At 40.6% G+C, this 13,729-nt stretch overlaps 1 protein-coding gene across 5 annotated transcripts in view; it reads right to left on the reverse strand.

Annotated features, from left to right (window-relative positions):
- The window catches only part of DCLK2 (doublecortin like kinase 2), a 66,910-nt gene that overhangs the window by 5,149 nt on the left and 48,032 nt on the right, over positions 1-13,729 (reverse strand). For all 5 annotated transcript variants that reach the window (XR_010082597.1, XR_010082596.1, XM_063415127.1 and 2 more), the window contains 7 exons: positions 12,697-12,754; positions 9,001-9,120; positions 6,892-7,038; positions 4,654-4,787; positions 3,271-3,348; positions 2,014-2,110; positions 517-597 (listed from right to left, as the gene is read on the reverse strand). Coding sequence is in view for 3 of the 5 variants with exons in the window: in XM_063415127.1 (XP_063271197.1) it covers positions 517-597; positions 2,014-2,110; positions 3,271-3,348; positions 4,654-4,787; positions 6,892-7,038; positions 9,001-9,120; positions 12,697-12,754 (715 nt within the window). In the remaining 2 variants the exon portion in view is untranslated. The remainder of the gene's footprint in view (positions 1-516; positions 598-2,013; positions 2,111-3,270; positions 3,349-4,653; positions 4,788-6,891; positions 7,039-9,000; positions 9,121-12,696; positions 12,755-13,729) is intronic.

The following is a 13,729-nucleotide window of genomic DNA, read 5'->3' on the forward strand; positions in this document are numbered from 1 at the left end:
GGGCATTGATTTGTTATAAACTGCAGGTTTGATTCCAGCAAGTTAAAAAAAAAAGCCTGAAATAATCTTAAAAATGAAAAGCTTATTTGTCACTTGGATTTCTTTCAGATCATCTTTAAATGGCCCATCATGCCCTGAGTCTGGAGGTGTTATAAAGTACCATAAATGTGTTTGAGAGGAGCTGTTAGGTACGGATAAATTTGTTAATAATTGTCTTTTCTTGTGTCAGGAACTCCACAGATCACAATCAGTCCCTCTTTTGGAACTTGTCTGAAAATAAGCATTGACTGTGTCCATGTAAACCTAGTACTCATTAATAATTAATTGATTTTAAATCAATCAGCAATGCACTTTGGTGCTGTCTGAGGAGATGAAGGACCTGGCAGGCATCAGCTCAGTGTCTGTGGTAAATGAGGTGTTATATTTGCTAATTGTGCTGCTGCTTGTGAACCTGTTAATGCTTAGATTTACAGGTTTAATGTCAAATTAGAGACAAGAGCAATGTGATTTACTCACTGACACCCAGGGATGGCTTAGGATCTGTGCTGCTGTGTACCGGGCCTCAGCATTCACGTGGAGCATCAGGCTGATTAATTCCTGCAGTGAACAGGGAAAAAAGGAGTTTGAAAAGTGGGAAAGGATATTCAAACTGAAAATGCTGTTGTACCAGTTCTCAATGCCATCTTCTTGATACCTGGATGGAAAAACCAACCCCAGCTGACAGCAGCGTGGTTTAAATGGAACTTAAATTTGCCTTTTAGATTAAGCATCTGCCAGGCAGATACTTGTGTTTGATACCAACTTCTTCACTGAACTCATGTGTCACTGAGTCTGTAGAACACAAATGAAATAAAAATGGTAAAAAATCATGTTAAAAATCAGCTCTAATGTTCCATTTTATATATTCATGCACAGGACCAGAACAAAAACAGACATGGGAGAGACGAGATCCACTCTGGGCCGTGCAGGTGCACTCAGTAACATCCCATAAAAAACACAAACCAGAGACAAGAATCTGCGTCTGAAAGTCAACAAAGTGATGAAATTATTTGGAAATTATTCTCTTCTGTGTTGCTGTGGAAGAATAAAATAAAAATAAAATACCAAATGCTCCCTGTGTGGGACAAGTGAACAATATTGAAGGTGAAGAAACGTGGAATGCTGAGGTGTACGTGACCAATACATGAATGAATGTGTTGAATAATAATAATAGTGAATAATGAGAAATAAATGTATTATAAAGAGTAGATTTATTTATAATAAATAAATCAATAAATGAAGGGTAAATAGGGTGCACAGGTGGAATATAAGATAAAGGGTATAAAAAGCTGTACTGGAGAGCAATAAAGTGCTGATGCTTGGAGCCCTCTTTGGTGCCAGTCCTACCTCCTGTGTCAGAGACATCACCTGGTCTGGAAATGTAGGTAAGTGCATAAACACCCACTGGGAAATGCAGGAAAAATACAGAAAAAAAAATCAACTTCTCACTGGATGGATAAAAAACCACCTCAACTTGCTAGTGGGTCCTCAGATATTATTCAGAACCCTGTAGTGAATTCACCTGAGAAGAGGGGTTTATAATTTGAATATTTATCCTACAGACACAACCATTTTAAACAAAACCACAGTGCCCACAGAAGAACTGGCAGTGACAATCAGTAATGGCCACACCTCTCAAAAAACTCTAATAAATGCCTCAAGTAAAATAGGTGAAAATGCCAACAGCATCCAGGCCACAGGGAAATAATTTTTATTTTTTAAAGAGTGATAGGACTAGGAAGGAAATATTCAGAGACACATTTATTTCACAGCTGAAGCACCGACCCTGCTGCAGAGTTCCCTGAGTGCAGTTGTGACTCTGCTGCCCCTGCTCAGGCAGAAGGTGACAGCCTGGAACACCTGAGCTTTTATCAAAAAAGCTAAACCAGCTCCAAAATGAGCTGGGGAAGAGGCAGCTGTGCCTCCTCCAGGCTGCACAGGGGCTGTTCCAGGAGAGGAAAAAAATCTCAGTACCTTTGCTGAATCAGTGATGTTATCCCAGTAGGGAGAGGGAAATTCCAGCTTCCCCACCAGTATCTGATCAAAGAGGTCTTCCTGAAGGTTGTTTTCACTGTAAAACAGGAGAGACAAAAACAAAAATGAGATAAAAACCAGTTTGTCATGGGAATTGTAACTTCATTTTGGGAGGGAACAGAAAACTGTTAATGACTACTAGAAATAAATAATTCCTACCTTGAGGTAGCCCTTCCACTGCAATAGGGAGTGCATAATTAACACACTCATAATCAATGAAGTAATTAACACACTCACTATCAATGAAGTAATTAATGAACACAGGAACATATATCGGGGCTGGGGTAGTCAGTTATATGTGGATCCCAGGAAGGGATCCCAGGAAGGGATCCCAGGAAGGGATCCCAGGAAGGGATCCCAGGAAGGGATCCCAGGAAGGGATCCCAGGAAGGGATCCCAGGAAGGGATCCCAGGAAGGGATCCCAGGAAGGGATCCCAGGAAGGGATCCCAGGAAGGGATCCCAGGAAGGGATCCCAGGAAGGGATCCCAGGAAGGGATCCCAGGAAGGGATCCCAGGAAGGGATCCCAGGAAGGGATGGAAGGAAGGAAGGAAGGAAGGAAGGAAGGAAGGAAGGAAGGAAGGAAGGAAGGAAGGAAGGAAGGAAGGAAGGAAGGAAGGAAGGAAGGAAGGAAGGAAGGAAGGAAGGAAGGAAGGAAGGAAGGAAGGAAGGAAGGAAGGAAGGAAGGAAGGAAGGAAGGAAGGAAGGAAGGAAGGAAGGAAGGAAGGAAGGAAGGAAGGAAGGAAGGAAGGAAGGAAGGAAGGAAGGAAGGAAGGAAGGAAGGAAGGAAGGAAGGAAGGAAGGAAGGAAGGAAGGAAGGAAGGAAGGAAGGGAAGGACTGTTTCCAACAGTTCAGGCAAGGTTTAGAAGGTGGAATAAACACATTTTTCCCCTCTCCCTGTTTTCCCAGCACAGACAGCGGAGGGCAGTGCGCACCCGAGGATCGGGACCCGCACAGAGACAAAAGCAAAAGCAGCTCTGCCCTGGACACCCCCACCCGGCGCTCAAAGACCCGCCCTGCAGGATAAAATAAAACAAATGGATAAAAGGGGCCCCAGAGGCTAAAAGGAGAACGAATAAAAAGCTCGGGGAGAAGGCATCGAGCTGATCCTCCTTTTCCCCTCCCCTTCAGGGGGAAGGTCGGACGTGCTCGGACAGAGCTCGGCTGTTTTTTCTGCTTTTCCCTTTGGCACTCACCTGCGGAAAGGTGGGAATCCACACAGCAGGATGTAGGTGATCACACCCGCTGCCCAAATATCCACCTTCAAACCGTACCTGAGGAGACAAGGCTGCGTTACTTGGGCTGAATTAACCAAAAAAACCCAAAAAACATCAGCCAAAAAAGGTCATTCCATCAAAAATAAATGACTGACAGGATTCTGTGAGAATCTGTGCTAAGTTACTTCCTGCTGATGTGGTGATGTATTTTGTGCCTGAGCATCTTTCCTTCACACCTTTACACTCTTTAAGAACCACGATTCTATGATTTTATTTTTTTTTTTAATTTTTCATAAGCCTCAGGGCTCTCCAGGGTCTCCTGAATATCCTCAAATCCAAATCAGCATCCTGGATTCCCAATCCAGGGGCACTGATGATGAAAGCCAGGGATGTGCCTGCTCAGTGAAATAACTCCGAGGTTGTGGAGTTGCTAAGCAACAGGACACACCGATGTGAGAAGCACAGGGAAAAGGAGCTGCACTTTGCTTTTAAAGCACAGAAATGAAAACACTCAGGTCAAAAAGAGGCCTTTTCCCTTATTCAGTGGGTTCAGTTTGTCAAAACCTCCAGCACGAGGTGCCCCCCTCACACCGGAGCTCACTGGGAAATGTTTCTAAATCAACAAATGCACTGAACAAGGAAATTGAGGAAATGCAGAGTGGTCACAGCTATGGCAGGAGTCAGCCAGAGGTGGAATGGAGCTCTCACAGGTCTAAAAGGAGAGGGGACTTGTGAGAATCTGCCAAAAATTTACCGTTTTACAAAACTTTTCCTGTATTTATGCAGTGACCTGTTAAATACAGAATAATGGGGCTGTTCCATTGTTATCAAACAGGATGTGTCACCCACAAAGGTCACTGGAATCAACAAGATCTGATTAGAACCGTCCTGAGAACAGGTTTAGACTGGGTGACCTCTGGAGCCTCTTCCAACAGGAATTATTCCATTTCCAGTGCAAACACTGTTTTGTCTGTTTGTTTTTCCCCAAGCTCGGGTGCTGCAGGGGGCTCTGGCTGCTGAGGTGAGGCAGGAGCACAAATAAACAAACTCCACTGCCCCAGAGCTGCTCCTGGGGAGGTGGGAGAGGAGGCAAATTCCAAAATCCAAATTCCAAAATCCAAATTCCAAAATCCAAATTCCAAATTCCAAAATCCAAATTCCAAAATCCAAATTCCAAAATCCAAATTCCAAACTCTGGGAGCAGGCAGAGCAAGGATCCCGGGCCCCTTGGGGGAACCAGGAGCGGTGCCTGTGGGTGGTTTGGTTACGAAACAACAGAGGGGCAGCCTGCTGGGGCGTTTAGATTTTAAAAGATCTTAAAACCAGCCCAAAATGAGTGTTTCCAGGCGTGTCCATGCTCACCCTGTCTCTGCAATGATTTCTGGAGCCACGTAGGTGGGAGTGCCACAGACCGTGTACAAAGGACCCTCCACCACCGTCGCCAGCCCGAAGTCTCCGAGCTTCAAGGACTTGGTTCCATCTGAATATTCACACACCTAGAATCAGAGAAATCAACACAGGGTGAGGGGGAGAGCATCTGCATTCTTATATGCTCTAAATTCTTTGGGAAATCATCATCGCCACACCAAGAAATGGGGAAAATTTGGTGATTTCCACAGTCCTGTGGGGAAAGAAGAGAAAAAAAAATGAAATTCCCATTGATTGCAAGTGTTCAATGGAGCTGTCTGGCAGCTATGTAGGTCAGACCATGACACAGCCTCGAGCAGCCAGAGGTGGAAAAGAAAACCCAGTCCTTCAATGTTGGGAAGTTTTAAATATATTCAGTAAAATATAAAACTCTGCTTTCATTTGAATGGGACCTAGAGTTTAAAATGGGACTGGTAGCTACAATCAGATTTAACATCTTGTTAATTTAGCAAAAATCTAATTAGCACACTGGGCAATTTCATCAGCAGATTTCTTCCCTGTGCTTGGCCTGGGCAAGTTGAGTTTAGGTTTCTGTGCAGACCCAACTCCACCTCACCAAAAGGCCCAAAAGCAACACAGCCCTGAGTCATTTTATTGATGAAAGCAGCTGAATTTCCATAGAAAAGAAAAAAAGAAAAAAAAAAGAAAAAAGTGCTGTGATGGCCAGAATAAAGCAAACCAGACTGACACAAAGGAAACATCCCCCTAATAAATTCATCTCGGTTCTGCTCCTAAAGTAAAATATTCATATTAACATGATTTCAAAGGTGTCTAATTTCCAGAATGGAGGCCCCCATAATCTCCAGAATGGCTGAATTTATTTGCCTTCCTCAAACAACTGAGCACTGCCAGACCTTTCCTCATTCCCCTGTGCAATTCCTATCAGTAATGGGAACACTTGTTCTCCTTTCTATTACACCCTCCTATCAGCCACTGCTCTCAGGGTTTGCATTTTTTAAATGCATGAGCAGCAAAGGGAATGTAATTCCCATCCAGGCAGCCTGGGTGACCCCGTGCTAAAAAACAACCACGTGCAATTACAGGTGATGGGAATTCTTTGCATTTACATTCAATACCAGGAGGTTTTCTCAACGTTCTGCCTCTGTCAGTCACAGGGAGTCAGATTTGCATCTGTTGAGTAATAATCTCTTCAGGCTTTCTAGGCAGAAAGGGCATTTGTGCCTATTTATAACTGATTTATAACTAATGAGAGCTTAAAATTTCTTTGGACTGTCTGTGTTTGGAGATGGCACCTGAGACTTCCACCTTCATTTTCTCCCTCAAGTGCCCCAAGTCACATTTCTGTGACTACATTTTCCAGGAGAAGCCTCCCCCCCCTGCCTCTTTTTGCTAAACAATCTAATTTATTTGAGGGTTTATTTAAATTGCTAAACACCATCAGGGGAAAGAATTGATTATTAATTAGGAAATATTTTCAGCTCATAGCCCCGTCCTTATAATAGCTCAAAATCCAATCTGGGATAAGCTGTGACTCCTGCTCTCGGTGTGAACTCATTAAACAGGACAAACCCCACAAAGATCTTAAAGAAATGCCTCAAGCAGGGGAATTTAGAGCCTGCATGACCCTGAATATTCAATATTTAATGCACAGGTGTGAGCTCTGCACACAACCAGGACAGACCACACTGATCCCGTTCTGGGGATTGGGAGTTCCCAAAAATTCATGGTGATTCTCGTCAACACAGTTATTTTATGTTTCTGCTGAAAATAAAAAGAATAGGAAAAGAATTAACTATGTAAAGGGTCAGCAATCAGAAAGATGGTCCTGCTATGACAGTGGAAGGAAAAAAGCCACTGCCCTCAGATGTAACCACAGGATTGTTCAAAGAAATGAAGAAATTCAGCCCACCTTTCTCCCACTTGCAAACTGATAAATGAGTCACTGACACAGCTTTAAAATTCTTTGTTTTGTGAGACAACACTCCTGCTTATCCAAAAGGCAGCCAATCAAAATGTAAATAAAGATAGGTCTGAGCACAGCTCTCCTGCATTACATGATTTCTATCTCACGGCAAAAGATTTAATTCATACATCCTTACTCTAAATTAATATGTCTGCAGTTCTCTGCTGTGCTCCTTGACATTTATACACAAGCATTTGCATTAATGAGAACAAAGTAAGAGAAAATCCTGGAAAATAAACGGGTCATACCAGCAGATTTTCTGGTTTGATGTCTCTGTGCACAATGTTGAGGCCGTGCAGGTATTTGAGAGCACTGGCTAAATTGTAGACCATGGCACTCCCATCTCTCTCTGTGTATTTTGTAGATGAAGTGATGGCATCAAATAAGTCTCCTCCCTGTGTAATGGAAAGGAAAAAGATCACTGTTTAAAAAATAACTAAGATGGCATTTCATTAAAAAAAAAAATGGAAAAAAACCTAAACAAACATGTAAAATCTTCCTTCACAAAAGACACGCTCCAATTCCTGTTAAACAGCAAAAATTAATAAATAATGAGCAGATAATAATATTAATACTATTTATTAGTATTAATTAAATTAATTAATTAATATTATTACTATTAATAATAATAACAACAAACTTTGCAGAAAGATGATCTTGTCACCAAGATACCAGACTGGGATTTCAGTCATCTGCATTAAATTCTTAACTGTTCTCCAGGCTTCTGAGCTTGGGCAAATCACAGATTTTTTTCTAATTATCTTCCCACCTTTGATCACTCATTTATATTACCTACAGGTACAGTAATATATATAATTATATAATACCTTCAATATATTAAAAAACAGCCCTGATTTTGAGTACAGCCTAAAATAAATTAGCCTAATAATAAAAAAAATACACCCTAACTAACAAATATTCAGCAATTTCTGCAGATATTGCAAGAAACACCAAATAAATCCAGCTGAAGAGGACAGAAAAGATAAACACAGTGCAACAGAAATGGATGCACTGATTGAGGCACGTGGAAGTGCAGAACTCCAGGTGATTTCTGAGGGTGTTCAGGGATGTCCTGCTCCTCTGGGAATGCACAGCAAGGTGTGAGTGAGTTCCTGATGTGGCATTTTCAGCCCTGGCAACAATTTCCCGTGCTGGTTTCCCTGGATACATCAGTGGGAGGGATCTGCCTGAGCCGTGGGTGGCATTCCCAGCATTTCACAAGCAGGAGAAGCAGCAATTCAGGAAATACAGGCCAAGATGGTGGTGAATTAAAACATAAAAAAATACTGTCTTGAAACCCCCCAAAAAAGCCTATAGAATATAAAAATAACTTCCAGGAAGGAGGAGAGATGAGTGGGCTGCACAAATTACGTATTCAACAACCACAGGCTTTCCTTAGAGGCTTCCCAGTCTGGCAACCATTCTAGAGGGGGCTCCTGGATGCACCAGTGCTTCAGGCAAAAATAAAAAGTGCTGATGTATTTTATGCCTGAGCATCTTTCCTTTGCAGTGCTTCAGGCAGAAATAAAAAATGCTGATGTATTTTGTGCCTGAGCATCTTTCCTTTGCAGTGCTTCACTCAGAAATAAAAAATGCTGATGTATTTTATGCCTGAGCATCTTTCCTTTGCAGTGCTTCAGTCAGAAATAAAAAATGCTGCTCAAAAAAGGAGCAGTGCTGCCTGTGCTGGGTGCTCTTTGCATCTGATGTGCAGAGTTTGTGCTGGTACAGAACTCAGACAAGAGAATGCACAGCCAGAACCTGGTGCTATTTGTATATTTGGCTTAAAGGTGACAGCAAAATGAATATTTGTGTTTTCTCTGTGCGTGCATGGAAGCAGCATCTGTTCTCTGGTTTGATATAAGCAAAAGGGGTGAGATCTTTTGAGGTTTGGTTTTCCAGGGTGAAAATCGCTGGAGTTTGACCTATTTGTCTTATCTGCTAAGATAAATTCATTACAGAGAGTTCAATTCTTTAAATGAAATTATTAAATAATGAGAATAGTGAAATAAGTGCAGGTGTTCTGTTAGTAAATGCATATCACTATCACCCCTGCATATTTAGGCATAAAATCCACATCCACTTCTCTCTAGACTGTGCACATTGCAAAATTACCTCAAATCTGTTTTAATAGTAAAATTACAACTGAAAACTAAACTGACTAAAAGTTGAAAGACTTCAGTCTTTCAATTGAAGAGAGAGATCCCTTTAATCTAACTGCTTGACAGGTACATTTTTATGATTTAAAAACTCAGGTTGCCACTGAAACCTTATTTGGTTTTGTCTCCTAAGATCCTGCCATTCCTAGACACTGCTCAGAGAATTCAGACAGGACAAGCAGAGCCCCTGGGCCTCACCTTGACCAGCTCCATCACCAGGTAGAGCTCTGTGGGGGTGTCCATCTCCTCCACCAGCATGATGATGTTGGGGTGCTTCACCCGGCGCAGAATGGACACCTCGTTCTCAATCAGGTGTTCCTGTTCAGGAGAGGATGGAAGTTTATCTGAAATGTGAATTTTGCCAATTCACTTCATCAGCGAGCAACCTTTTTGCTGATTCATTTATGTAGCAGAAGGTTATTTTCAGTTGCTGGATCTTAATTTGTATTTCATCACTGACCACATTTAATTGAAAATGTATTTCACGCACACAACGAATGAGGCACCTCCGAAAAAGACCCCAGAACACGACAGCAATTCAGGAAGTGCAGGTTATATTCTTAGGTGGGTATTAGGAGGTGAAATTAAGTTCAGAACCTTTGTGCCCCCAGGCTGGATCACTGGGACCTGTCACCCCTCATCAATAGTTAACAACTCCTTGATCCTCTCCAGCCTTCACCTCTCATTTAGTGTAGGTTACTCAAGGACAGATTACCTAGGCTTTATATCCAAAGACTTTTTTTTTTCTTTTTTTAAAGTTGTGGAATGTGTTCGAGAAAAAAAATCCTGAGTGCTTCGGTTATGGATTTTTGTTCATTTTGTACATCTGTACAGATTTACAATCTGCAAAATGTGTAAGAGCTCAGTTAAATTGTTGTGACTCCCAACAGCTTAACAGCACACAGACATTCAATTTCCCCTTCCCTGTGCTTCTGAGGGAGGAATGGCTGTTGAGAACAAATTGGTTTCAAAGGTTTCCTAGAACATTTTAACACTGGAGAGCAAAAACAAAAAGAGCAAAATTAAATGTTCCTTCCACGCGAGGAATGATTTTAGTTTTCCTTTATAAATGGATTTCAGTTTTCCTCTATAAATGGATTTCAGTTTTCCTTTATAAATGGATTTTAGTTTTCCTTTATCAATGGATTTCAGTTTTCCTTTATCAGTGTTGGAATATGGGTATTGTGTTTAGGTTCTCTGCAAAATAAGGAACAATCGGACAGGATCATCCTTCCACCCTGGCAGGGAACAGATCACGTCACTGCACTGGGAATTTATGCACTGAGGGGGGAACATGCACTGCATGCGTTTGTGAGCAGAGCACGGGGAGGAGATGTGATCCACTGTGATCCACTGTGACCCCCTGTGACCCCCTGTGATCCACTGTGACCCCCTGTGATCCACTGTGATCCCCTGTGAGACCTGACACCACTCCACCTTCTTTTCCCAGGGTTATTTATGTGCTTTTGCCAAAGCTTTCTGTGCCCCCAGAAACACCATGCCAACCCCGCGTGTGCCTCTGGTTTACACGGGGTGGAACCACACCTCTGAAATTCACTTTGAAAGAGCAGCAGAGGCCACTCTGAACAGAGCGAGTGCCTGCTCCCAGCAAAGTGCTCTGGGGAGAAAACAAAACACACAAAACAGAGAAAACAGGAGGCAGATCTGTTAAACACAGAGCTGGAACTGTCACCGTGAGCAGCCACAGGTTAACAATAATAACAATAATAACAACATTAACAATAATAACAATAATAACAATAATAACAATAATAACAATAATAACAATAATAACAATAATAACAATAATAACAATAATAATAACAATAACAATAATAACAAAATTAACAAAATTAACAATAATAACAATAATAACAATGTTAACTATTGATGAGGGGTGACAGGTTCCAATGATTCCAGCCTTAGGCATGGAAGCCTGGAAATTCAAAAGTAGCATTAGGAGCCCAAGCAAAAATATCATTACATATATTACAGAATATCATTACAGCTTTCTCAACCTAAAGAACAGGGGAAGCCCAAGAAAAAATATCATTACATATATTAGAGAATATCTTTACAACTTTCTCAACCTAAAGAACAGGGGAAACCCAAGCAAAAATATCATTACAGCTTTCTCAACCTAAAGAACACGGGAAGCCCAAGCAAAAATATCATTACAAATATTAGAGAATATCTCGACCTAAAGAACAGGGGCCACAGTAAATCTATCACACCCGTTAATTACAACTAAGGCACAATGGGTTGATCTGTGCTTTCCTGACTAAACTGCTCAGGCATCATTAATATTTAAAATGAATCATTAATATTAAAATTAATTTAATGTTTAAAATTAACAGTACTTTTTTTTTAAAGGCTCCAGAATGCTGAGCTACAGTTTAAAAGCCTGTCCTCAAAAGAATGCTGACTAAGATGTAGCTAGTTATTATCAAGCACTCCACTGTCTTGCTCTGTAAAAAAAATAATAATTCCAAAACTCGTTATGGTTTTCTCCTGGATGGGGCAATGTTATGTTTCAGTCCACATTAATATGATTTATTGTGCAATGAGCATTTAAGCCACTTGTGGAAAAGAGTCAATTGGATTCAAGTTTTTGAACACCCAGGATCAAGGGGCAGTGAGTGACACTTAAATCATCTAAATTTGGGCTGGATGGGTGGTTTTAAGGCAGCGCTGTGGAAATGAGTGAGGAAGGAATAAACTGTAGCAAAATTTCATTATTTCCTTTGTTGGAATTGTTCCAGGATGATTCTGCCACTGCCCAAAGAGGTGTAAACATCTTCCAACAGCCTCTAGCTGTACAAATACAGGTCCTTTAAAAACTATGATTTTTTAATATATATGTTTTAAGGCAAGGAGAATGATAAACAGAAATTTCCTCTAAACTCCACTGTGTAAAATAGATTATCTATCTCCAGACCATTCCAGTTGATGATACCTAAGCAGCTGACTCAGACAAGTAATAAAAACCATCTAAAGTTGCAAGCTGTACACATCATCCAAAATTTTTGTTTGCAGTGGGTCGCCCTTTCCACAGCTGAAGAAATTGCAACATTTCAATCTCAGAAAAGCAATCCTAGCACTTTTTCTGGTGGCTGCACATTTTTATGATTCCTTCCTAAATTTTCTAAATAAACCCAGAGAATATGAGGTAAAATGAAACCTTCATCTCCTAGGACCTAAAAGGTGCTTTAAAATCTAAACAGATGAAATGTTTCTCTTTTAGGAACTCTCCTAATTCTGAGCCATCACAGAATCACACAGCTCCTCCCACAAAGAGGGGAGGCAGCTTTTCCTCCTTTTAAAAAATATCTATACTCAAGAAATATGAAGGGAAAGAAGAGGTCTGACACTCTCAGGTATTTGCTTGGGTTATACGAGACAATTTTGGATTTTTCTGTTTAAAGTTTGAATTAAAAGGAAGTTTTCAGAACACAAGAGATCTTTGTTAATATAGGAAGGTGACACTACATAATAAACAGAAGGAAAAGGTTGTGAAAATTTCCTTTCAAATCCATGTTCTGCTTATAAAAGCAGAGCCACACAGAGAGAAAAACAAGAGGCAGAGTGGGATGGGAATTAGAAAAATAAACATATAACTGCAAATTCCCTCTCTCATGTTTTACACGTCAAAATCATCCAATAAATTTGGGGTGCATATTAACATTTTGTCAGCCCAATAAAATAGGCAACAATTAGGATTTTTATTATTTAGTAGACACTAACACTCCCTACTTTTATTATTTGCTTGGACACGTTATCATCTTGTTAAAGATAAACTCTGCAAATAGTCAGAAAACCCAAACACAGCCACAATTTCTGACTAAGGAGCAGCTGCCAGAGCTGCTTTGCACACATGGAAATTGTGGAACTCACCTTCCCACAGCACTTGGCCTTGTCTATGATCTTCAGGGCAAACTCCTTTCCTGTGGACCTAGGAAGAAAAACACCAGAGCCATTCATTAGAAAAATGGTGAAAATATTTCTGATTTTTAGAAAAAAATTCTGAATTTTAGAAAAAACATCATCATAACCTGCTGTGGCCCTGACAGAAAATTCAAGGAGCAGAGCTGGGTTTGGTTTGGGTTTGGTTTTTGTTTTCTCAGCATCATTTGTGCCTGCTGTTTCCCTGACTGCCACAGCCCAGCTCCCCTCGTGTGTTAATGCCAGGATCCAGCTGCAATTTCTGCTTTGTGACCTGGCACAAAATTTGCCTTCAGCCTCCTGCTCAGCTTTGCTCAACTGGTGGGCTTTGAAGATAAAATCATATATATATAAAAAATAATATATATATATATATATTTGAAAATTGATACCCTAGTAAAAAAAATCAATAGCATTCAACAGAATTAAAATCCCACAGTCCATTGCAGATAGTCTAAAATCCTGTAGAATTCATTATGCACTGATTTTGAGCTTTTTTATATTTTTTTTAAGTATTTTGTGGAATTCTACAGCAATCATCTGAAGTCCCCCATGGCATTTAACAGGGTGGGTCATATACAAAGTAAAAAAGGATTACTGTTTTCAGCAAATACTCTCACAGAAAGGAGCTCTTGTTTGTCTTTCATCCCTTTAAGCAATAAAAATCTCCATTTTTCTGGAAGGGGGGAAAATGAGCAGGAAAAAAAAAGCAACACAATTTAATGGTTTTTTTTAAACAAAGAAGAAATTATGACTTTTTTTTACTGATGAATTAAAAATCACATGAAATTGCCACAAGAACAAGCTGCTGGTATTTTGTACTGTGCCAGTGCACACAGAGTCATCAGAACACTGCTAGAAAATGGGAGGTAGATACAAAAGGAAAAACCAGGCGTGTTTTCAAATATCTAGGGTGATTCTCACCGTGCTTTTGGCATTAGATGCAACTGGTGAAAATCAGCACCTTACAGAAAAAAGGGACTGA

The sequence above is a fragment of the Prinia subflava genome, chromosome 18 (assembly GCF_021018805.1).
Source record: "Prinia subflava isolate CZ2003 ecotype Zambia chromosome 18, Cam_Psub_1.2, whole genome shotgun sequence".
NCBI lineage: Eukaryota > Metazoa > Chordata > Aves > Passeriformes > Cisticolidae > Prinia > Prinia subflava.